The sequence below is a fragment of the Aricia agestis genome, chromosome 20 (assembly GCF_905147365.1).
Source record: "Aricia agestis chromosome 20, ilAriAges1.1, whole genome shotgun sequence".
NCBI classification, from domain to species: domain Eukaryota; kingdom Metazoa; phylum Arthropoda; class Insecta; order Lepidoptera; family Lycaenidae; genus Aricia; species Aricia agestis.
Window position 1 is genome coordinate 5,759,793 of NC_056425.1, and position 26,901 is coordinate 5,786,693.

At 36.8% G+C, this 26,901-nt stretch overlaps 2 protein-coding genes across 4 annotated transcripts in view; one reads left to right on the plus strand and one right to left on the minus strand.

The window, feature by feature from the left end:
• Window positions 1-19,544, plus strand: LOC121737378. Of its 2 annotated transcripts, XM_042129050.1 has the most exons (13): window positions 1-214; window positions 427-549; window positions 930-1,141; window positions 1,703-1,860; window positions 2,531-2,715; window positions 3,644-3,786; window positions 4,442-4,559; window positions 9,149-9,296; window positions 9,387-9,597; window positions 10,156-10,495; window positions 11,705-11,920; window positions 13,086-13,680; window positions 19,483-19,544. In XM_042129050.1, exons 1-12 carry the CDS (start codon window positions 167-169, stop codon window positions 13,665-13,667), a joined length of 2,484 nt encoding a protein of 827 aa, XP_041984984.1. In that variant the 5' UTR covers window positions 1-166; the 3' UTR covers window positions 13,668-13,680; window positions 19,483-19,544. The 2 variants fall into 2 exon arrangements, with proteins under 2 accessions (XP_041984984.1, XP_041984983.1); XM_042129049.1 differs by lacking the exon at window positions 19,483-19,544 and having other exon boundaries at window positions 13,086-13,700.
• The window catches only part of LOC121737377 (tyrosine-protein kinase Src42A), a 91,528-nt gene continuing 82,684 nt past the window's right edge, over window positions 18,058-26,901 (minus strand). For both annotated transcript variants that reach the window (XM_042129048.1, XM_042129047.1), the window contains exons 4-8: window positions 23,513-23,840; window positions 23,016-23,194; window positions 19,527-19,683; window positions 18,711-18,964; window positions 18,058-18,211 (exon numbers count right to left, since the gene is read on the minus strand). In XM_042129048.1, coding sequence (XP_041984982.1) covers window positions 18,756-18,964; window positions 19,527-19,683; window positions 23,016-23,194; window positions 23,513-23,840 — 873 coding nt within the window. In that variant the 3' untranslated portion in view covers window positions 18,058-18,211; window positions 18,711-18,755. The remainder of the gene's footprint in view (window positions 18,212-18,710; window positions 18,965-19,526; window positions 19,684-23,015; window positions 23,195-23,512; window positions 23,841-26,901) is intronic.

Sequence of the window (26,901 nt, forward strand, 5' to 3'; positions counted from 1 at the left end):
GCCGCATTATTTTCAACTTCAAGTTAATTTCTATATTTTTTTTATCAAAAACACCTAATTTGGTCGTTCAGCGTTCTTATAAATAAACCGTGAATGCAGTAAACGATTTTAAAGTACGGAATGTTTAGATTTGGACTACATTATCATTATACAGAAAACAATCAGGATGGACAACTCTCAATTTTCTACAACTTTTTCAGAAGTGGATTGCGTTGTATCCTTTTCATAAAATTAATAGAAATCTGTGAAAACCATAAACTTATAATGCAGTATATTATAAGTTTATGGTGAAAACATATTTTAAAAACATGAAATTGCCTAGTCATTACCTGAAGCTTCATTTGCTAGTTTTAAGTGATTTAAATTATGATGTTTAATGATGTTATGAGGGTAAAGTTTTTATTTTCCTTAATTAAATGAAACCAGATAGATACTTTATGTTATGAAGAATTCATATCCGAGTTAAAAGATTGTTTCAACTTAGTATCTGAAGATGTGTCTGAACACCTAACTAAAATATTGAAGGATTGTGAAGAATGCTTAACTCAGGCAAGTTGCACCTGTTTCATTGTTCCTACATTTATTTTTCCATAACTTTGACTCATATCCAATAACCACAGACTTCTAAAAACTAGTTTTTTTACATGTCCATGTGTGTAACTGTGTGGTAAGTTTTGGAATTCAAGTCAAAGTTCAAATAGCATTGATTAGGCCCTAGATCATCTAATATATCTGTGACCTGACCTGACTGGGATGAAAGGTTTGTTGTGTCAAAAAGGCAGTGTAGGTATCAGTAATATTTAATGAACTAAACAAGTAGGCCATGGACCATTTCCATCACATACATGGCAAGGCATATTCCTGTTGCATTTACCTTGGCACTTAAAGGTCTAGTATTCTTCTTAACACACTGATTTTAAAATTTACAGACCTTTGACATTATTATTGATCTAAAGGAGAAACTTACTGATGAAAAAAAACTTGGGGCTATGTTAGAAAATGCAATAACTATTCTAAAAATGTTGGCCAGGCACCTGAAAAATTTAGAGAAATGTTCTTTCACATCATGCAACACTAATAAGACATTTCCAACAATGACTGGTAACATTATTTATACAGTGTTCAACCATTGTAAAAATAGGTAAGTGAACTTTGATTATACTGTTTAATAGCTTATAATATTACAGTCTAATAAATATTATTAATAATATTTGCTCATCAAAAATATTGCTTCTCTTCAAAATCTTTAAATAAATAATGTATAGTTGAGTAGAAACACATGATAAATTCAAAAGCTTCTCTATTCCCTGACTGCTTGGCAGAGTGTGACAAAAGTGTCACCTAATTTTAAGTATTGTTTCACCATTTAGCCTAAATAGCTAGGAAACTTATTTTCTTTATGAATGGTAAATTAATGATGATAATATTTTACTAACTATTTTAATGGAGTTTTGCTCGGTATTCGATATAACACAAATAAAATGACATTTTTAGAAAATGTCATTTTATTTGTGTTTTATTGAATACTGAGCAAAGCTCGGTCAAATAGCTAGTAAAATATTATCACCATTAATTTACCATTCATAAAGAAAATAAGTTTCCTAGCTATATTTATAACAAGAATTGCTAGTTAAAGATATAAGATAATAGGAAAAAAATCTTGATCACTAGTTAATAAGAATAATATTATTTACAATTCCAGTGAACAATTGTATGGTATCTATCTAAGAAGTTTGGAAAATGAACTGAAAGATTTGTTTCGCTCATGCCACGAATTGCAGTTAACATATTTAATGATATTGGAAAAGTATTACGTAATTGATTTGGACGTAGAGGATGAACAAGCAGTTCTTTTGGCAAGTATGTTCATTGTATTTTTAACTGACTCCAATAAAAAAGGAGGCTATTTTATTTTTATCTAACTTTAAAAAGGGTTCTATGTTAAGCTGTACACTTTTTAATTTTTTTAAAGGGTGTTTCAAAAGCATGTTATTTAATACACATTTTATTTATTTGAAATTCTCGTTACTAATGTTATAGTAGGCTATTGAGAATTTTATTAGCCTACTATAATTAAGGAATTTCAAATAAAGAAACTTCTTATTAGATGTTTTTCACTGTTACAATTTAAAAGTTTAAATACTACCTATGTCTAAACACACTAGGCCGAAGTTACGCGGCGTAAATTCCGCATGATTACGTTCGCAATGTCAAACGCATTCAAAATACGGACGGAATGCGACGGAATAGTGTGTCATCAGTAATTTAAAATACATTTCGGGCGTAATCATGCGGAATTTACGTCGCGTAACTTCGGCCTAGCGTGTTTAGACACTAACGGCCGTTCCCAATATTTGATCTATCTCTGGTTTTGCCCTACTAGAGAAAGGAATAGCTCTCATTAGACATTAGAGATATATATATTATGTCAATTCAATGTTAGCTGCGATCGGTCGTATGTCAAACCGGAGATAGATTGAATATTAGGAACGGCCGTTAGTCAATACACAAACATCATTTTATGTTTCAGGTTTAGAAATCAATCTAAACATCTGTGATATAGCACAGGCACTAGATGTTAAAACTATGGCAGAGCACTGGAAAGCATACACCGCTATCTGTGAAAAACATGCTCAATATTTACAAACAACTGATATTTTCAATAAATGCGCTAAGAATGTTGTTGCTACTGTAAAAAATAATATGAATTTTGAGGTATGGTATGGATGCTATTGGTTTTTATAATAGCCAAAACATTTATATACTTAATATCTATAAAAATAATTAATTTTAAATTTTGTTGTTCTCTAATATTTACTTAATTCTCTAAAACGCGGGAATGGATGAACCGATTCGGCTAATTTATCTTTAAAACTAAAAAACTATAGCTAAAAAGCTCAGGTAAAGCTAAGCTGTATGTAGGTCACTTCTACAACTAAGACAAATTATAACTTTAAAGCCACTAGCTAAGCCAAAAATCTATACATATTATAAAACGAAAGTCGCTTTTTTCCCTCATGTCCTTTTGTTCCCTTTAATCTTTAAAACTACGCAACGGATTTTGATGATTCTTTTAGTATTAGATAGCCCATTAATCGAGGAAGGCTATAGGCTATATTTTATCACGCTAAGACTAATAGGAGCGAAGAAATAGAGGAAAATGTGTAAAAAAACGGGGAAAATTATTTGAAAGGGCTAACTTGAACGTGCTGATCTCAGAAACTACTGGTCCGATTTGAATAATTCTTTCAGTGTTAGATAGCCCATTCATTGAGAAAGGCTATAGGCTATATTTTATCACGCTAAGACTGATGTGAGAATGTGGAAAGAACGGGAGAAATTATTTGAAAGGGCTTATCTCGCGAACTACTGGAGCAATTTTTATGTTATTTGGCACAGATAAGAAGTAGACCATGTGAAGGATCATAGGCTATCGATTTTAATCATTTTTTCAGTGGCTATATATTTTATACCCGTGCGACGCCCGGGCGGGTCGCTAGTATACAATAAACCTTTTTATTCCATAAAATATAAATGATAGCATTTTTGACATGGTTTTGATTATGGTCCATGATGATGTCTCTGAGATATTGCTTTTAAATTATTATCGTTTTTCAGTAAAATATTTATTCTTGTTTTTCAGCAAATGGAAGATGACAAAGTTATTGTGAGATCTCTAAAAGTTACAGCATTTGTTATTAAAATATTGTTCAAGCTGGCCGGCATATTCAAAAATTTGAGCTACAAAAACGAGCATATTCTGGAACTGATTCTATTTGTTTATCAGTAAGTAAAGCCTTTTCACATTTTTTTATATTAGGGCCAAAGAGAGGGCTATTTTCTTATACAACTATCAATGGATCGTCTGATCCTCAGCATCTACGCCACGTCATGTAAAACTCGGTTCTGTTCCTGATCTCTCGCCATTCGTGTCGGTTATCCGTCCCACTGGATTATGACGGTTACGAAATGGTGTTCTTGTGTATTGCGCACATTTTTGCGCGTCTATAAAATGGACGCTTTACGCCACGTCGTCTAGCTCTGTGCTAAGTACTTTGAAAACTTTTTGTTCCGTTGGCGGGATTCGAACCCGCGACCCCCGGCTTGAGCGCTGACCACGCGCTCAACCACTGAGCCACAGAGGTCATCATCGGTACTTCGGCGTAACTGGCCTGGTTTCGAAGGTCCCGGCCACCGTCACCGAAACCGGTGTGGGAGTTATATTATCTACGCCACGCTCACAATATCTGAGGTTTTTCACGTGCGTTCATAGTTCATATCACGCCGGTTTTCTGCAACGCCGTCTTTTTGAGCAAGGCCTGTGTCATAGTCGCCTAAAATGTATTATAATGATAAATAGTTTATCCTATCTCTGTTATTCAGTATTAAATAGTGACAAAAGTTTTGAATTTCACCAATTTACTTATATATTTTGTTTTAGATACAAAGACGAGGTATTTGACGCAAAAGCAGCAGAACACTCTAATCTTATAGAAGGCCTTATAATGTCAACAGTGGATAATTTAGTAAAGGAAATTTTGAGCGAAGAATTCCTTGATGTTAGTTATTTTGCTTGAATCTAAATATATATAGTCCGTGCAATCCATGAAGACGCGCCCCACCAATTTTTGGGTGAGCATCTTTCCCTTTGACCGTGACGCTTTCTCTTAATTATTGGTCTATTTATTGTAGTGTGAGCGTGCACTCATAGGTAATTAGTGTGTACCGATAACACTCAAACATTGGCGAAAGCTTACAGTACACACATATTATACTATATACGATTAGGAGGAATAGTAGGGCGCGTCTTCGTGGATTTCACGGATTTATCATCTAAACTAAAGTATAAGTACCATTTACAATTACCTCGAATTCTTTTCTTTGTAGTGATACAAATAAAGAAAGGAAGAAAGAAATTTATTTATTTTTTATTTATTTATTTTGTTCAATATTGTATACAATGATACTACAGAATACAAGAAATCTTGCCTCAAAAACTACAAAGAGTTTATCTGGACAAGATGTGGTCGCATTAGTTGAGTTTACTCAATAGATGTTTTTTAAGTTGCCGTCTATATTTACACTTGTCCCGATACAACTTTTGTAGGTCTTCTGGCAGCTCTTCTACAAATGAAGGTATTAATGTCTTAAGCATTCTGCTTCCATAATAATTATTACAGTTTGGCTTAACAAATTTTGTTTTACAGGTTTGTCTTAAAATGCTGGGTCTTATTTTTTCTATTAAAAGTGTAGGGTCATTAACTTCATTTAAAACTGCAAATTTAACAAGATCAAAAATGTGCATGACATTACAATACTCAAATAAGCCTTCCTCATTTGTTTTAAATTTATTTTTAACCGTTTTAGGTACAATCACTTTTAATATGCGTAACGTTAATGAATGTATATTAAGTAAGTGACTTTCAAACGATCTTCCATAACTACTCAGACCATAGTTAACAACCGACTGGGCCAACGATAAATAAAATAATCTTAAGGTTCTATAGGGTAACTTGTATTTAAGAATATAGATTTTACTGAGTACAGATCTTAATTTCGAGCATACATGGTCTATGTGTGGCTTCCAACTCAGTCGGTTGTCAATTATGAGACCGAGGTATGTATGTTGATTTACTTTTTCCAATGCTGGACAATTACATGCGTTATAAACTACATTTGAATGGAAACAATCATGAGTATGTGCTATAATCGTGGGGGAGATGAGAGGCAAATTATGAGCAGAATGAATATGTATGAATTTAGTCTTTTGTGAGTTTATTATAAGCCCCACATCATGCGCATATTTACAAATAAGATTGTAATTTTTTTGCATGGTATTTTGAGCTTCCTGTATCGATTTATGAGCCACTAAGAGACACGTATCATCGGCAAATTGATAGATATCTCCTTCTAATATTAAATTGCACATTTCGTTAACGTAGGCCAGGTACTCGTCAGGGCCGATCGTGGACCCCTGTGCCGTGCCCGCCTCGGTGCTTTGCAAATCACTATACTTATCGAGAACTTTAACAGCCGTAAATCGGTCTGTATGATAATTTTTGAGTATTTTCAAAAGGGGGCCTTGAATCCCTGCGTTCGATAATTTTTGGAATAGTATTTTAAAATCTAAAACGTCGAACGCTTTTGAAAAATCAATAAACAGCGCAATTACCTGAAATTTTTGATCAAGATAGCCGTTAACCCTATCAGTGAAATCTCGTAGCAACTCTGTCGTACTCCGTTTTCTTTGAAAGCCATACTGTTTATGGTTAATAATATTATTATTTTGAAAGAAGAATGATATTTGATCATCGTAAAATCTTTCTATTACCTTGTCTATACACGATAATATAGTAATGGGGCGATAGTTATTATAGTCGTTATGGATACCCCCTTTATATACAGGTCTAACGGTACCTATTTTAAGAATATCCGGGTATATACCCGTATCAATACAACAGTTAATCAGGTGCGTCAGGACAGGAACCAATAATTCGGAGGACGATTTTATGTCACGGGCCCGAATGCCGTCGCGCCCGGGACTTTTGTTTATATTTATACTTTTAATAATTTTAGCTATTGTCTCATGAGTAGCCCGCTTTAATCTAATTGACATTGTAGGTTTATTTTCGTATGTTCTTGAATCTAATAATTTAATGTTACAAATATTTTTAATTTTTTTGATTGAGTCCTCAAATTTCTTTGCAAAGTTGTTAGCTATAATTAGGGGTTCGAGTTTAAAATATTTGAGTAGGATGTCATCAATACTTTGAACAATTTTTCCCGAAATTTTATTTATTATTTCCCATATTTTTTTCGGATTATTAAAATTCTTACAAACATTAGCCATAATAAATCTATTTTTAATAAACTGCGCATATTTATTTGTTTTATTCCTATAGCAATTAAAGTAAAGGCGCTTAGTGCAATTATTTTCATCTTTTTGCCACTCCTTATATAGTCGATCCCTCTCAGCACACATATACTTTAAGCGCTGATTAGCCCATGCACAAGAACTACGTTTTGAGTTTGTGTTGACACTTTTTGTAATTTTACAGGCGTCATATAATGAATTAAAGTCGCTAAGTAATAACGACATAATCGTATTAGGGTCCGTAAGAGACAGATATTTACTAAAGTCAATGGAAGAAATTTCATTTTTAAGTTTTATGTTATCTATCGATGTATAAACAACACGCGCCGGCGCACCGGCGGATGGTGTGACCGGGACCGGCAAGGCACCCGCGATAACGCAGTGATCGGCCGGCACGGTGTGCACCACCGCGCTGTATGCAAGTGCGTTGTTAACGTTTCTAATAAACAGATGGTCGATACTCGACTTGCTAATTGAATTTCCATACTTTTCTATGCGTGTGTGCTGAGATATGGCACACTCGAAGCCTACGTTACTTAAACAATTTAAATATGTATTGACGATGGGGCTATATTGACTTAAGTCGATGTTAATATCACCTATAATAATACAACTATGTTTATGGTCAAATTTCTTAATCATGTTATCTAATTCACAAATAAACTTTTTTTTGCATGTCTGAGGAGGTCTGTAAATGGCACATAAACCGATACGAGTATAATTATTTATGACTATCTCACCACTTAAGCATTCCATATATCTAAAAGTATAGTTGTTATATCTATTAAAATTTAAAGACTTATGTATGTACATTAACACACCACCACCTTTTCTATTACTGCGTAATTCGCAATGTAAATTATAACTAGGTAAATTAAATTGATTTGACATAGCTTCCTGTATATTAGCTTCTGTTATGATAATAAAATTGATAATGGATTTTGAACTGTTTACAATTAGCTCTAATTGGGCAAAATTTTTATTTAACGATCTAATGTTAACATGAAAGAACAATAAGAAATTTTCATACAAGGGAATATTATACAAAAATTCGTTTAAATTCCCAAGGTTAAGTTCAATAATTTTACTATTTATGTCATCCATTTTTATTGATTTTAAGGTATTCATTTACAATTTTTATACCTATTATTAATATATCTTAGGTTGATATTTTTGTAAGTACATTTTTTTTATATGTATTACATTGTTTTAGCTCATTTTTTAATTTTTTCAATGTCCTTTTCAGTTTTAATTAAAGTTATTTTACCTTTATCGTCTTTTCTTACTAGAACCGATCCATTTTTGCACCAGATATACTTATATTCATTTTTCAGTTCCTCTTTTGTCTTCCAGAGTAAAAATGCAGTGGCAGGGGTCAGCGATTCACGTAGATAGATTTTTCTACTTCCTTCTAGACCGATGGCTGCAGCAGTAACTTCGGTTTTTCTGGAGGTTTCCAACCAAGAATTTCGTGCTCCTTCCTTCAGTTGAATAATGATGGAAGGCGGAACGTTCTTTTTGATTCCGGCATGGCGTGGTTCCTTTTTATAGGATTTTATTATGTCATCTGGATTTTGCTTAATGATTTGGGCATATTTGTGCACGATGACTTCTACGTTGTTATTTCCGGACTCAATACCACACAACTCCAGTTTGTTTATTAGCTGAGATTGTAATATTTGATTCATTTTGCTTTCGGTTACTTCGTGTTTAAGAAATAGGTTTTTGTAATTGTTGCGTAGTTCTGTACACTGGTTTTCAAGTTTTTTCATATTTTTTTCGTAGGTAATTATTTTAGCTTCGTATTCGTCTATTTTTTCGGAATAAAAATCGAAAGTACGTTGTAGCTCGTCCTTGATCACCTGGCTAACCTCTCTTCTGATGATGTTCAGGATTTCTTGAGCTTGATTATTTGCGGATCCGCTATAATCCTCATCATCTTCCGGTATTATACCCGACAATCTTCTAAGTTTGGTTCCGGCGCAGTTCTTACACTTCCAATCCACCGAGTCCGTCGTGACGAGAACATTTAGCTGGTCGTTGGAAAGTCCTGCGCATCCGCCATGAATCCACTTACAACACGTGCCACATAGGATCCCTGGGTTCTTTTTATTAACGTTTTTGTTACAAGTATTACACTTACTCATTTTAGTTATTTTTTCAAAGCTCAGTTTATGTATTGATAATATTATAGGTTGGTTGCGCGTACTGCGCGTACTGCGTCCTCAAAAGCTAGTGCCTCATAATATATTTTAATTTTGTTTTTTCTTTCAGTATGTTTATACACTGCCTGTGCACTCCAAAAATGTGTTGTATATTCTCTTATTGACAAATATAATGCGACAAATCATTCAGAATACTCATCAAATTATAGAAAATAAGGAGAGACTGATTGAACAAGTATTTCTACTTTTACCTAAATGTAAATAATTTATATATTTTTTTAACTTTATCGGCTTTAAATCTCTTAATATAAATTTATTATTGTTATTACAATGTTATATTTTTACAGGCCAAAGTTTATTTACTAACCCAACAAGACTGAAACTAAACAACAAATTTTATGAGCTGTATCAGTACTTAGTCATACATACTGTGGCGTTTGCTACATCATTTTCACAAGAACAGTATACGAAATTGGAGCAGATATTATTTCAAACATTATTGAGTATTGATTATAACAGTGCGACTTTTGCATCGGATTTGTGGGTGATTTTATGCAGGTTTGTTTTCCCTTAACATTTTAAACTTTCGCGTTGCATTATAATTAAAACTTATTGATCGGGACTTAACGCGACTTAATCTAGTAGTTATGCTCCTACTGGGGACTGCGAGGACTGAGTCCCCTGGTGACCACGGCCGAAACGTCGAGAAAAAGTATGTACTCGTAGTAGCATTACTACTAGAATAAGTCGCGTTAAGTCCTGATTAATAAGTTTTAATTTGTTTTCCCTTTTTATTAATCGACTTCAAAAAAGAAGGAAGCTTATCGATTCGGCCGTATTACCTTTTTTGTCTGTTCGTTAGTAACTTCGCCGTTTGTAGACGGTTTCTGATGATTATTTTTTCATTGGAAAGAGGATACATTTTGTTACATGCGGCTCCACATTGGCCCATGTCGGGAAAAACAGGATTGCCCATGGTCGTCGTCGATTGTGCATGCTTTAAACAGGTCATCGTGGTTATTTATTATGGCCCAACATAGAAAGAAGTCTTCTCTCTAATATGGTCGCACCTTAAAGTTCTCGAAATGTATCTCAACATGTCTGTCCATTTTTTAGGAACAATACACAATTACAACTCAATACATTATCTGGTTTAATAAGAAATTATCAGAAGTTAGAAACGAATAAAATGTTCCAAATACTACCACAGAAACAGTACATACTCCATACCATAGAGAAAATGTTCAAGAATCTACCATATGATGAGAAGATACTAATCTATAGGCAGTGTAACATTCAAGATAGAAGAAATAGCTCAGTTTGGACGGTAATGATGGTCCATTTACCGGATAATATACGGGTTACAGCGGAAAATATTGTAACGGATCGCTGCTTAACATCTTTACAAGATTTTCTTAAGCTAAAGTCTATGGGTGTTGGCGATTTAAATGTCGCGGTAAGTGTATCAGATTAATTGAAAAAATGTTGTATTTTAATCTAAGGCCTCGTTAGCAGGGGAGTTTAAAAATTGTCGCGTTAAAATCTGTCGTTGGCGCTACACGTAATAACTATTTAGTTATCTGTGATTTAACGCCAATGCTCAAAGTCGAAAATCGACGTGGACGTGGTCGATAAAAAAAAGGCCCGTTTTAAAAACGCTTTCATGTGAATAAATAGGTACAGACTACAGTAGGTACTCCAAAATTAATAATGCGCGTGAGTGACCGTGAATAATGACCGTGTTAGGGGGGTATTACAATATTATCATTTATATTGTATCATTTATATGATCTTAAATAGCATCCAATATATACGATCATTTGATCATATCTGCATAATATTACATTATCATATTTCATTGATCCTATTTTACGTCATATGTGGTTTCAACACGTCAGGGTTACTAGATCTCAGCGAATTCGATTTGTCAAAAGGCATCGTCATTTTTTTGTTTTTTGTTATTTCAGCAAGATTATCCAAGTATATAATTAGAAAAATAATTACTTACATTACATTATTTGAAACATTAACGAACAAGAAATTAAAAACTCTTTTTTTATATTAAATAACTGGCAACACCTATTTCTATAACCGTATTGGATCCAATCTCTCAGCAAATGTCAAAAATCTATGATCAAGGAGGAAATGAATCATTTATCTATATTAAATTATCCAATATAATTGACTCAATGATCTCGGATCCAATATACGGTATATGATAATCTAATATCCCCCTTACAGATGCATTATACAATAATCAATAATGACCGTGTTACAAAAGCTACAGGAATATCACGACGAACTTTGACTAATACATGTAACTTAAACGCAGTGCAATTAGAAAATACAATATCGTCTATCGTCGCTCGGGAAATACGACCGTTGCCGAAAAATTACTAAAATGTCTATGCGCATTATCACTTTTGGAGCACTGTTTAAGGGTATTCATTTGCGTTAAAACGTTTTTTCAACGTCCGTTGAAAAAACGATCGCGCGAATGAGGGCTAAATTACGCTCATTGTGCGCTATACTACGGATTTAAATGCCACAACTCATTAACCGATCCACTAATCACAATAAACACAATTTACAGTTTGTTTAAAAAAAGTTTAGTGGTGATTGGTGACAGAGATACTGCATTTATAATATTAATACGAATTTTCAGATACAAAACATTCAATTGTTGGCCAACTGTACTACCAACCACCGAGATTTAAAGGATATTGAGGCGGTCTTAGTTAACTGTTGGTTGAAATGCTGTCCCAGTGCTGCCATACAGAATTGCCTGAATAATAACATCGTGTTCTTCAAATATATAGAAGCCCTTGCAAGCTGCACATGTAAATTTATAGATCATTTCGAGGGGATAAGTATAGAAAAGGTGGGTAAGGCAAAAACATTATTATCTTAATTATCAATTCCTCAGCCAACAAACAGTGTTAGAGCCATGCCACACGCGGCACGCCGCGGTGCGGCGCCGCACCGCAGCGGGGCTAAAATGGTCGCTTTGAAGAATCATATTATGAATCATGTTATGATTCATTCTTTTAAAATCGCAAAATACAAATCTGCTTGCAATTCATATCTAGTAATTCGTACTAATTTGACATTTGTCAATTTGACAGTTTTGGCAATTCATTTGCTGAATTGATTGAGAGGAATTGCTAAATGTGACCATTTTAGCCCCGCTGATCATCTCGCCGGACTACCGACCACACGGTGAGTGCGGCGCCGCAACGTATTGCAGTACCATAGCAGCGACGGACTCGAGCTCCACCAATACATACTTGCAACACCGCATCGTGAGCGCCTCCATTAGCTATGTTCACACTAGGAGCTTTCGTCTTCAATTTTCGTCATCTTCTTTCATTCAACTTTCGTTTTGGCGCATTCAATAATTGAAACGAACGCAACGCCAACATTGTCATTTTTGTTTTTTGGATACGGTCAGAGGGCATGCGTCGCGGGCATGCCTCACGTTCGCTGTTGACTGCGCTATAACGCATGCCCTTGACGAACAGAAAAAGGCACGCAACGCCAACATTGTCATTTTTGTTTTTTGGATGCGTCGCGGGCATGTCTCACGTTCGCTGTTGACTGCGCTATAACGCATACCCTTGACGAACAGAAAAAGGCACGCAACGCCAACATTGTAATTTTTGGTTTTTGGATGCGTCGCGGGCATGTCTCACGTTCGCTGTTGACTGCGCTATAACGCATGCCCTTGACGAACAGAAAAAGCCACAGTGTGGACAAAGCTATTATGTACGCGTACTTGTATAATGGAGGTCAGTGGTTTTAATATTTTTATTGACCAACCAACCAAACAAAATATAACAAAACTAAAAAGCGCGTTTAGGATTTTCAAAGCTATACTTGCGTAATTTTTTGGAAATAAGATACTAGTACTTATTTCCAAAAAATTACGCAACGTTTTTATAGTGAGCAGATTCATTAACCAATTTTATTTCATGAACTGCCAAGATGTAGTTGACTGGCGAATTCATACAGATGATTACTACACTCAGTAAAATCTTGCTTTTCAGACCATGCATGTTGTGTTCAAGCTTATAGAAGTCAAAAACATTCAAGTTACATTAATTCTGTTTGAGCTATGCTGCGAATTGTTAATGGCCATTAGTACGTTCTGTTTTGTCGAAGAATTTTCCGATGATTTGAATGACTTATTCTTGAGAGCAAATAAAGATACTCTGCGACGCTTCTTCATAATTGCAGTATCGAAACCAACTTTGAAGAAATTCGTTACAGAACATCTTAAAAAAGATAGTATTTTGAAAGAAGTGTGCGAGGACTTTGAAGCCTTCAAGAATACCCTCGATAATAATACAGGAAAGAGCGATTTTAGCTTTGAATACGCTTTTAAACATATATGTGATGATGAAAGTGCAGAAAACGTTTATTTTCAAAAAGGTGAAACTAATGACGAAGTAGATATTATGGAGGAGCCAGTACCTAAAAAAGCTAAAACTGATTCAAGCGTAATAGAAGAAGCGGTATCTTCTCTAGAAGATAAAGTGTCACGTCTAGTTCAAGAAAAAGAAACTCTAACCGAGGACCACAAAAGAAGACTGAGAAACATATGCCACAAATTGAAAACAATGATTTGAATAAAACTCAAAGGTATTCCACATTTATATTTATTGTTAAAAAAATCTTTACAAATAAGTGAAATATAATAATCATAACCGTACCACTGATGTTACACTGACGACCGTCGTATCGTCGAAGGGAGAGAATATGTGTAACGGTGGTCGTGTAACATCAGCAACTTAAATTATTTAATCGATACTCGGAGGTAATAAGACTAACTCGAGCAGCTCGACTAACATCAGTCGATCAACTAACAGGCTTACGACTACCCTCATCGACCCATCGTTACATTAATTGTGATGGCGTAACTTGACATTGGCTAACTTAACGCGTTATTGCCTTACACGTAGAGACGACGAAGCAAAGCGAAGCGAATTTACAGCTATAAATAATACACTAAATAAATTATCAAAATAATACAAAAGATAATCAGCTTAAAAATAAATCTTAATACTTAAAAGAATGGATTTTTTGAATTGAAACACTATTCGCTTTGTGCGACGCAAACGCGTCAGGAAATGGATATAAACAAACGTTTCGCTTCTCTACCGATCCAGTCATAATCAGTACGTGTATAATTTTGAGGCACAATTTTATGCTAATTTATTTGTGCGATCATTGAACTAACTCGCTACCTGTCTATAGTACATTATTGCGACCCAATTGGAATGGTTGTGAAACTTATCCAGTCGGCAGTACACACATCACTCCGTTATTGTGAAATATTCGATACTATTTACATAAAGTGTGTGAAATACAAAAATCATCTCTTGTATTGGTGACATAATATAATTTTTAAATCGATAAATCTTACATTGATACATACTTTTCCACTTAAAAGTTCTGAGGATTTATTTTACAGATATATTTGAGGGTACGACGCTAGGCACCGGGTTATTTATACAATAAATATCGCACAGACTAGTGCATTAACAAATGATAAAATATGTTTTATACTGTAATATAAAATCTATTTCCTTAGGCCAATGTATACCATAGATGTTATATTCTTTAGTAATTAGTCTTTACGTCTTATTCTATATTGGCACAATACGTCAAAATAACATCTGTTGAAATAATATAGAAATTAATGTCAAATATGCAATCATAAATACTTCTAGATACCCTCAGAACGTTTAATAATATAAAAATTCAGTTCTTTATAGGATTATTTGGCATCTATCACCAATATTCTAGGTTAAACATGATTTTCACAAAGGTGAAAAAATACCTAATCCATAAACATCTAAACATAAATCCATCGTCAATCGACGTTCCCTGCCGGACCTAAATATCCTCCTGACACACACAAGTGCCTCTGTACACACTGTACATACACTCGCACACACACACCACCGCACTCGCAACGAGAAACAAAGCTGTTCCAATACGTAAATAGCAAAACGAACATCACATACAAATCTTCATATAAAATATTCAACGGTAGCATCGAATGTCAGGCTAGCACTATTGAATTCGGCGTCACACAAGGGCGTATACTGCAACCTCTTTTTATTAATGTTTCCAATGTTAGAGTGAAAGTCTTCCAATAAAAACTGCCTTTCAGTACTCGTTCGTACGCTTAAGTCAAACAAGTTTTAAATGGTCAAAACCCCCATGCAAGTAACAAGATTTAATGGAAATTTTACATTCCAAAGGGTGTTTAGTGTCTACCCTCGTAGTTCAGACTATAGTCGATCCAATTATGCCAGCCCGACAACACTCTAGTTTAGTCAGTATTTCCTTTCTATAGATTCTTAGAGAAAAATCGGGTTATCCTATCGTACTCTAACTTGTCGACCGAGAAGTAATTGCTTAAACGGCAGTGCATTTGGTCGCAAAAGCTAACCATTCAATGTCCTTAGATTTGTGATTTCCCAAGCTCACTATAATAATTATCAACGATGAAGCAACATACGTTTCCATTCATTTTGCTCTAAATGTAAAAAAAAAAATACTCCCGGCCTGAGAATGTGCTATTGTATTTGTTTTGCGACGGCAAAAACTTGAAATTTAAATTAGTAACATTATAGCCGTATAGTATTATAGTATATATACATTTAGATCAAAATTATTTTATGAATGTTTTTAATAAGTTGCCATTTCTGTTGCATTCATCTTGATAATAACATTACAAAATATTTCCCATGCACGGGAACAGAGAATACAACTTGGGAATCTTAAAATGCACAGTATATCTAAATATTAACTATTATTATAACAAACAGTTAATAACCATAGTAAACGGTTAACATTCGTATTTCTAGTAATATCTATATTATTAGAACATAGATTCGGTAATACTTAGTGTTCATTATTTTTCTTAAACATGTTGTTGTTAAAATCGTGAAACGGTATACTCATTTAAATTTTAAGTTACTAAATAAATGAGTTTTAATTATAATTATTTACTATGATGATTTCATGAGTGAAAAAGCTAGACTCAAATTTATTTAGTAACTTACTAGTATTTCGAACATTTTAAATGTGGGTAGAAACTAATCCGAATATGAGTACTCATAGGACATTACACCAATTTATTATGATTTATGAGTATTTTTATATCTACCCACATTCAAAGAATGGTTATCTAATAGCGATAGAGGCCTAACGCATGTTATCTCTTTCATCCCCACACGATTTTCACAGTATCTTATTCCTACAAAGTACGAGGTAAATACCTCGATGTCAATGTTTTCGTGAGCGATAGAAAAAGAGAGCGTTATCCATTTATGAAATTTTCTCCCTATTCGATAACCGAACTTTAGTTTCGATTGTTTTCGACCACCTTTACAAAAATTTGTTTCGACAATTTTGTTACTATTTTGAGCAATCACATGATCGAAAGTATTTCCTAAGTCGCCAGTATCTAATTTTTATGAACAATTCTCAAACGCAAATCAGTTATTAGACAAATATAAAGAAGTAGTGTAAGGATAGACATTTTCGATGGTTAGAAGAGAATGTTTCTAGAAAGACCTAAGGTGATCGATGAGCTAAATAAAATGAGCCCGAAGGCAAAGTAATTTTAAGTTAGTGCCAGCACTAAAGTATAAAATTATACAAATACGAAGCGTGTAAAATTGTTTTCAGTATTAAATCTACTTTTAATATTTAGCTTCTGTGATATATATTTAAGCCGTATTATGGAATGGAAGCCTAAAATTACGAGGACTTTATCAATATTTGACTTAGGCGTTTCACATGATGAGAATTATCGCTAGCCGTCTTCGTCTTGTACGTATATGAATGAAAAATGTTAGGCCGTTACGTAAATATATCCAGTGATATAAAATATTACCGTACTTAGTAAAAAAGTTAGTAAAAAATCGATTCAGAGAAACACTGATTTATGTTTACGTAGCAGCCGAGTCGCTCGCACGTTGTTTGTCTGTTACGTATTGACACAAAATGAACATTGAAACAAAGCAACCGCATCGACTGCAGACTAAGGTGAACAGAGATGTAGTCGCATCGCACTCACAACTAAAAAGCCTCGGATAAAAGCCATAGAGTGATAACGCATATAAGAAAATATATCCGCCGCTTTTACCCGATTCGCCATATGCAGCCTCTTGTTGATATAACAAACCTTGTTGTCAACAAGTTGGTGTTGTCATGATATTTTCGTATTATAGATATACATAGCAAACTGACATGTCAGCAATAAGAAACGCGAAACGTCACGGCCAAATATTCTTTATGCGCCACGGTACCCTCGTTTCATATGGAAGTGAAGTAACGCGTCGCTCCGCCGCAGTGTAGTTAGTGCGTTCTCAACTTTAATGGGACGTTTATGTTCAGCCACTGAACCGGTCAGCCGCTGTTCCTCGTGCTGCCCGCAATATTACCCTGATTCTGCGGCAGTAACGACGCGAGCGAGCGTTTACACTCAGCCCACAACTTTTTACATTCTCGCGCTGCCCACTACCCTGCCCACCAGGGCTGAATAGTAACGACGCATGAGGGTCAATTCAAACCGCATCGCGACGCGTACATGCATTTCTAAAGTACTGAATTGGCAGATTTCAATTGCGTGACACGCCTTGCAAATCTGTCAAATCCATACAAAGTCTTATATTTGAAAATCCATTCAAATGTGTTAGTCGCGCTAAAACTCGAAAACGGCTGAACGGATTGGGCTGATTTAGTCTTAAAATATTCGTAGAAGTCCAGGGAAGGTTTTAAAGTGACTCGGAAGTTCACCGGGACAGCTAGTTATATTATAAACATCTACGCGTCGCGTCGCAGTCCAGGCTCTGTTTTACTGTTACCACAATACGAAAATATCACGCTCTAGCTGTTAACGTGTGCGTACGAACGACGTGCGTATCGCGTTGTGTGCATACGAGCGACGTGTGTGTGCGTGCGTGCGCGTCTACCGCGCGCGGTGTATAGTGCGCGCGTGGTGCGGGCACGCGCGGCGCGGGGCGTGGTGCGGGTGGGGCGCGAGCGGCGCGAGGTGCTGCATGGACGCGCTGGCGTGCGGCGCGAGGTGCTGCATCGACGCGCTGCCGTGCAGCTGCAGGTGCAACTCCGGCATGTGGTATAGCCCCGGATTCTAGAAGCGAATTGGAAATATATTATTTCCATTTAGACTTAAAGTAATCATTAGAATTTCCTTAGTCATTAGTCCTGACGGGAGTAGTTTTAAAATCGATGATAGGACAAATATGAGAGTTGTTTTCTTACGAAATAAAATGTTTTATTAAAATACACTTCCATACTCAGTGCCGTACATAGCCTTTTTTGCGCCCTGCGCGAGCTTCTATAACTGCGCCGATGTTATTTTTTAAATATAGGTGCCCAGAGCAATGCCACATTGCCTATATGTACAGGCCTCCCTGGTCTGGCCATTCTTGCGCCCCCCCAGAGTCGGCGCCCTGTGCCTGGGCACCGGTGGCACCGCCCTATTTACGGCACTGTTCATACAGTGCCGTAAATACGGCTATCTTCGTCATGTGACCTTTCCAATATACCAGACGAAGTTAAGAAGACCATTGTCTTGTAATAACATGCTATTTACGCAGCATCTAGGATCAATATTATGTAATACTAACGTGTATCGCATGTGCGTGTCGGTGGGCCGGCAGGGAGGGCCGGGCTCAGTAGGCGGACGCCTCCTTGTACTCCGAGTTGTCCATCGTGAAGAAGTCCTCCAGCTTCCACTGGAGAGTCTCGAAGGTTGGCCGCTTCAACGGGTCCTTGTTCCAGCACTCGAGCATGATCTCGTATAAGGGAGGGGGGCAGTTGGGCGGGCACGGCATGCGGTACCCGTGCTCTACTTGGTGCAGGACTTCCGCGTTCGACATGCCTGGAAAATTGGATAGAGTTAGCATTATAAGTACTTGCATAGGATAAGACATAAGCATATAAGCATGATTGATGCCAAAACATTTATCTCACTTGTCATTCTTATTAATTTAATTATAATATTTATTTATTACGATTCAAAAACAGAATGTCATCTGGTACATTAAAATAAAAGACAAACGATCGTAACTTATAGGTTAGATGACTTCCAATGACAGGTGAAATACAGCACGAAATGAAATTAGTGAAAATGAGATGAGATGATAATATACTACTCTTACAGCACTAAAGCAGTGACATCTTCACAATTATGTTGACGTGGAGTCCAAGTTTACGACGTTAGAATTGCGACTACCTTGATTTTGGTACCTATAGCAATTTTGGACTCCAGAATTGCGAAAACCCTAAAAACTAATATATAAATAATTTATGAAACAAATAGCTGCTAAGCCCTCGGCTTTTTAATCTATGAGTTTGCAGTCGAATTTACCAAGTGACTTTGAACTTATTGTTTTTTAGTGTCACTCGGTAACCGCATGTAACATACAACCATTTCCACCCACCTGGATAAGGTATCCGGCCGTACGTGACGAGCTCGGTGAGCAGTATACCGAACGACCACACGTCGGATTTGATCGAGAACTTGCTGTAGTTGGCCGCCTCGGGCGCCGTCCACTTGATCGGGAAACGGGCGCCAACGCGCGCCTCGTACTCGTCCTCCTGTTAAACAATATTTTTATTAGTAAATAAATAATTATTATAACGAGGAATTGTTAGCTTTATTGAAAATACTCCGAAAGTAAGGCCGGCCATAGACGGAGCTCATCTTGCAGTCGAAGCCGACTGCAAAATGCGGTCGCCGCACGGCGATCTGCAGTTTTCATATCCACAAAATTCATATCCGCAATACACGGACCGCTCGAGCCCTTGAGCGGTCGGTACAAATTTCAACGCGGTCGTTCTGAAGCAGTCGGTCCCGACTGCAACTTGCGGTCCGTGATTAGTCTATTACCAGTCTAAGGCTGCGTTTCCACTGAAGCGGAGCGGTGCTGAATTGACCAATCACCATGCTCGAAATCTTCGCTCCGCTTCGCTGTCATTCCGCTGGAATAGCACGATTGGTCAATTCGGGCACCGCTAAGCTCCGCTCCGCTTTAGTGGAAACGCAGCCTAAAGGGCCGATTTTGATAAAGGTAAACATGTAATTTGGTCGCGGTTTTTAAATCCAGATCAATCAGACAACAGTAAGTACTAATATTAGTACGGTAGTTTCAGTATTAGTTACTAATACTGAATTGACATAACTCCTCCAAATAACATAGGCCCGTCATCGGCCTATGAATCAATTTTTTCGATGATTCAATTTTGATAATTTCGTAAAAAACTATTTCTAGTGTCTAAACACACTAGGTCTAAAAAAAACGCGGCCGAAGTTCGGCATGATTACGCCTGCAATGTATTTTAAATTGCTGATGACACACCATGCCAAAATAAGGGTCGCGTTATATTGTATGCGTAGCGCATTGCTGACGTAATCATGCCGAACTTCGGCCGCGTATTTTCGGCCTAGTGTATTTAGACACCTGGGGACTAAAACAAAAGTACGTCATCACTTTTTTATGTGTTGGATAGGTTTTCTTTAACACCATAATACTCGATTTACACTCGCGCGCGAGCCACGAGGCGAGCCGCGAGACGCGCCGCGAGCCCTGAGTGTAAACTCGAGCTCGCGGCTCGTCTCGCGGCGCGGCTCGCGGCTCGCAGGGCTCGCGTCGGGAGCGATTTCCAAAGGAGCTCGAGGGGGACGCGAGCTTTGTGTTTACACTCGCGCTTCGACGCGAGCTGCGAGACGCGCCGCGAGCCGAGCCACGAGGCGCGAGTATAAATCTCGTACAACATAATGTAGCTCCTGGCTATATTAGAAGACATTCATCGGTTGAGCCATTTCACATTTACCCGTTCGTATTTGTCGAAACATTTCAATCGACTATTACGTATCCGCGATCTCTGAGTAATACCTCAATAAATCACAACCGATATTTTGCGGTTGGATGTTATTGGTTGTGCAAATTGAAATCCATCAATTGCCGGCTTGATGGCACGTGACGTAAGCAGCCGTTCATGTGCAAACGCCGGCGTTGCATAAGCGCAGACAATTGATCTGTAATTCCACTACTAGGGAACGCGCAGAAACTAGGCACACGACACGGCTAGTGAAATATAGTAAAGTTTCGGGTTTGCGGCGCTAGTAGACTCCACTTTTTTTTGTATAAACAGAAGAGTTTATAGGATGCAGCACATGTAAATCATTATTAAGTACAAGTTTCGGATTGACTATACCACATGGCATAATATTCGTTGTGCACGTTTCCTATAAATTATTAACTTATTTAATCAGTTAACTGTAGACAAAGTTTAGAACAGTTCTAAAATTTTTTGCCACAGTTTCTGATGGAAGATTGCTTGACCGTCAAATAAAAGTGCTATAAAATGATTTTCCCTCTTTTCCTGCTTTTCTCTTGAAGTTTTTTTCTGATATTTTTTTTCTATAGACCTCACGGAGCCCGAGACCTTTCCAACGAATGCAAAATCGTGGAAATCGGTTCGTGCGTTCTGGAGTTATAGCGTCAGGAAGGAATACCCGACTTATTTTTATATATTAGACTATTGTCAAAAAAAGCAATCATGTTGATTACCAACTTATAAGTGTTCAAAAAACAACCTTAGCCTTACAACGCCTAAAGACCTAGACTACTTAGGAATCTAGCCAGGCAAACTTTCACTTCACATGTCAGCTCGTATCAAACGAAGTCCGATTCTCAAAAGTCATTAATTCTATATTTGCCGTCGATAAAAACGAGATCATTAACATAATCATCGGGTCGTTTTCACTTCATCATTTCGTCATTTGGGTCCGTATTAGAAACACATCAGCTAATAGAGTCCGACTCTAGCTTTGGCTTCGGCCACTTTCGGCCCAAATAGAATGACTATTATTCGGCCTAACTTTAGTTTATTTTTGAGATAACAAACGTTGACGTTAAACAAACTCCTACATACCAAAATTTTATAATTTTGTCTGGTTTACAGTAAATATCTATCTTATATATAAAAATGGATTTTCAAATGTGTTAGTCGCGCTAAAACTCGAAAACGGCTGAACGGATTGGGCTGATTTTAGTCTTAAAATATTCGTAGAAGCTCAGGGAAGGTTTTAAAGTGACACGAAGTTTACCGGGACAGCTGGTAAACAATAAATGTACTTCTGTTTTTAAATATTTGAACAAAAAAATTACTTGTAGTCAAACTGCACTGTGTGATCTAAGAATAGACAGAAAATCTGCTACTTTACCACTTAATCCCTAAAATCTGTCCGTGTTTCTATATCAATATTTTGAACTTGCGTCTCGAAGACCGTCAAGTCGGCTTCGGCTTCAACCAAAAACCGACCTTCCGTCCCCATCGGCTAACAAGTGACACTTTTCTCCGTGTACATTGTTAGTAACCATTAACTAGCCGCAAGTGAGGTTTGCCACCCATAGTGATTAACCTCAAAGGGAAATGGCGCAGTTCCAGTGTAGTTGTAAACGTGTACGCTCGTACTTGGTTATCGTAATGACCGATTGGTGCTTATTCCTACTGGGTCATGCCTAACCTCCTTTACGTATCGTGCTGAACGAAAAATTACGCAAAAAATCTCCTAGTTTATAAACTAGGAGATTTTTCGGCTCTTATAAGAGCCGATGAAATTATTAACATTTTCGAAAAATTCGCAACGCATTGCCTTTTCCTCCAGTGTTGTTCTTTGAAGTCAAAACCGTGCTAAGGGCCGCGTGCGACTTTCAAATCGCTTTAAAACTGGAAAAGGCATTTTGGGCACGTTACAATATTATCTATCGATAGCGTGTCAGATTGCAACCTATAAATTCCAGACTAATAATATGTCTGTTCACTCATCTACCAATAGCGTGTCCCAGCCTTAATCTTTGTCCGAAAGACTATAGGCTCATTTTTCACCATCTCCGCGACTATATTATAAGAAATCCACTTGCCTTAATTAATCTAGCGAGTCCAAAGTCGGCGATCTTGACTACGGTGGGCTCTGCGACCAGCACGTTTCTGGCGGCGAGGTCCCGATGGATGTAGTTCTGGGATTCGAGGAAAGCCATGCCGGCGGCGATTTGAGCCGCCATGTCGATCAGCAGTTGCAGTTTGAGGCCTCGTCCTTTACCTAGAATGAACGGGTGGGAATGTTACAAAAAGCCATATTATAGTCCGATAGGAGTTATGTTGCTATCAGAACCTTTATGATAACTTAAAAATTACTGTATTTGAGAAGTTTTAATTGCATTCGCCGCTTTGTACGCGCTATCATTGTTTACAAAATGTTGACAGATTTTTGATGTTGCACGCTGCGCGCACGGCGCATAGAACACACCATACGCTCGAAATTCTGTACGTCCTTTCGTCCAAATACAGATAATACAGATACATACTTCTATTTCAAATTACTTAATTGAAAACTATTTAATTGCAACAACCAACATACCTTGCAAATACTCCAAAAGGGAGCCATTCTTCATCAACTCCGTGATAATATAGATCGGTTCCTCCAGCGTGCACACGGCATACAACTGTATCAGTTTGCCGTGTCTCAACTTCTTCATGATTTGCGCCTCAGCCAGGAAATCCTTCGGATCCATCGTCCCGGATTTGAGCGTCTTAATGGCAACGGGGGTGGTGTTATTCCACAGGCCCTCCCACACTTCACCGAACTGCCCATGTCCTAGTTTTCTGACGAACTTGAGCGAGGATCTGTCGATCTCCCACTGGTCCCTCGTTCTGTGTGACAATCCCTCCGTTACGGGTTTCTCTACCTAGAAACAAAAGAGAGATATTGCTTAGTTGAACATTCAATTAAAGTTGGATGTATTGATTTGCGAGCTACATGGGAGTGCTAAGGGTCTGGAATGATAGCATCTTATTCTAAGATCAATATCACCACAAACGCTTTCGTCATCTGACTACTAGTGCCGTTTTTTTTACTTTCTGGGGCCTAAATAACAATGCCGTTAGACTTAGATATCGGATAAAATCAAGTTCCAACTGGTGTAGGCGCGAGTCAACAATGACCAATAGGCAAGGGATAAGTTTCATATCCATGTCGAACGGCAATTGAAAATCCTCTGCTAGGTAGTATAACGCTTTTATTTAGTCCGCCATGGAAAGAACCTGTTAGTTGGCTCTCAGGTAATTCCTAAACACATTACTAGCAATAACATTCATTTAGCAATTAGACGTTATAGTCAGGTTTAATAGTTTATAATTTATTTTACGGCATCGATATTAATTGGTTTGGCGCGGCGCCAGCTCAGCATTTATTAAAAGCCATAAAACGAGGCAGTTTAACTGTATGGGGATAGTTTGAACCCGCGATAAGTTGCTTTTGACCGGCATTGCTCCACTTATAAGCTTGCTTTTGAAAATAATTTCGCTCTCATTTTACTGGGTACGTGAATTGTGAACTATAAGATCAAAATGCTATTTCGGCTTTTTGGAATGGATCTGCATATATGACGTAAGCAACTAAGCATCGCTGTAGTGAAAAACGCGTGACAAATAAAAATGTTGCATACCCAAATATAAATGATCACATCCTAAAGCATTCTAATCTGGTAATAGCAAGTGAAAATCGCAAATGAAGCATCTGATTTTAAATACTCCACAACTATGAAGGAATTTAAAGTATTCTGAGGCGATAACAATAATAATTTCTCACAGCTTAAGTTCAATACGAGCGATTAACAATGTGAGGATGCCTTCGCCGGAAGGCGAGGCGAGGTGTTTTCTAGAAACCAGCGGTAATGGCCGGTCACTGTCCGCGAGCCGCGACGATTGAAAAAAAATATTAGACCCCACTTATTTAAAGACCGCGTTTCTAACTAGTGCGAGTTGCGACTTTAGATCTGCGATTTTTTTAATGACCTCGACTATCAAATAAACGTGGTAAATAGTTCAATTGAGGAAAAAAAAAGTTAATCAGAATTCAAGATTACTCTATATATTTAAACTCATATACTAAATTGATTACATTGCATGTAAAACTAGCAAACAAGTATCATAATTATTATGTACTTCATACAACTAGATATTGTGTCATCTAACAATGAATATTGAGGATGAGTCAGAACTTAAAATATGGCTTTATCCCAGTATTGATCCAGTCCAAATTAACAAACAGCAATTGACTATTTCGAGCATTGGCCCAGTGACCTACTGGCGAAACACTGCAATAAGAGCTTAGTGAAATTTAACCGCGCAACAGAGCTGTTTCCAGGAAAAATATTATTTCATTCCGGCATCCAACAAGTCAAATTTTTTGCCCTCGAGTAGTTTACAAACCTTATATAAAACTAATTTTGCCGCTCCGTTTTGGTTTATTTCGGATACCAATCGTTTTGTCAGCTTCTTAGCTCTTTTTAGAATTCCATGTTGACAACAAGAACCTATAATTTCACTTTGTCCGTTCATCCTAATTACCACCTTGTTTACTGTAATTCATGTAATATCTTATTGCTTTAGGCCTCATATGAAATTCTAGCTTAGGCTAGCCTAGTATATCTACTCTACACACGCGTCTACTAATCACACAGGACTTACCGTATGCAAATCCGTCTTCGTGTTTATCAACATAAAATAAAAGAAAAACAAACGTTACTCTTTGTTCAAACTGTGCGGTGTAAGCTTAACTGCTTTGAGGCAGTTACTTGCATTTTCACATTTCGAATGCTTCTATGTTGCCAAACGTTTGAATTTAAGCCTAAAGTATCGAGGGTAGAAATTATTGTTTTCGTAAGTAATATACTTAATTAATAAATTTTGAATTTTGATATTTGAATCCAAGTGCTAAAGCCTTAAGTTAAACTTACACATGAATATCTTAGCAAATAAATACAAGAAAACAATTTTAAGCTATAACATAGGCAGGTTGTTTTACAGTGAAAAATTGAAAATCTCTCAAAAAGTTTTTCACATTTCCCATAAATACATTACGATTTCGTTGGGTTCATCTTCACGCTTTTTGCTTTTTTTCGCACGAAAATGCGAATTTTAATTTTCATTTAGCAACACCTCTAGTTGAACTTGTTTTGTAACATTAATAATATCTTATATATAAAATTCTCGTGTCACAATGTTAGGCCGCGCACTCCTCCGAAACGGCTTTACTGATTTTAACCAAATTTTACATGCATATTTAGTGGGTCTGAGAATCGGCTACTGGGTACTTTTTATATTGATAGGTGCATTTGTTGAATAAATAATAGTAAATTATTACAACTCGCGACTGATGGCGACCATTGTTTGTACGACGGGATAGCGATGGACGTTGCCATGGTGACATACTTATTTAGTCACTTCAATAAAATAATACAGGCGAAATACTTTATATGACAAAGAAACGTTTGCCGGGACAGCTAGTAATTTTATATAAATATAATGTTTTGTAACAACACAATTTCCCCGTCTTTGCAGTTTTCCATGTAAATTGTATTGCTACAGCTGTTAGTAGTCTCACTAATCGCGTCTAAACTGTCGGTGTGACATTACATCAGAGGTCTGTAACCGATGCTCGGTGCAGTAGACGAGGGGGGTCACAATGGATACTGTTCAGGGTTGCCAACAAAAATTAATGTAATATCGTATAAAATCCTATTTCAAATTTAATATAACATTATGTAACATGATAAACTGTGCCTTGTTTGACTCATTGGGTCTCAGTTCTCGGACCTCGAGGTCGAGGACTGTCTTTTTACGTCCTTTTTATCATATTCCGTCCCTAAGGTGAATGCTATTCTTAAGTTTATAGCAAGTACAATGCGATTTTTGCAGTTAGAAAAAAATAATAGAAGCAACGTCCTAATATCAATAGTTGTATGA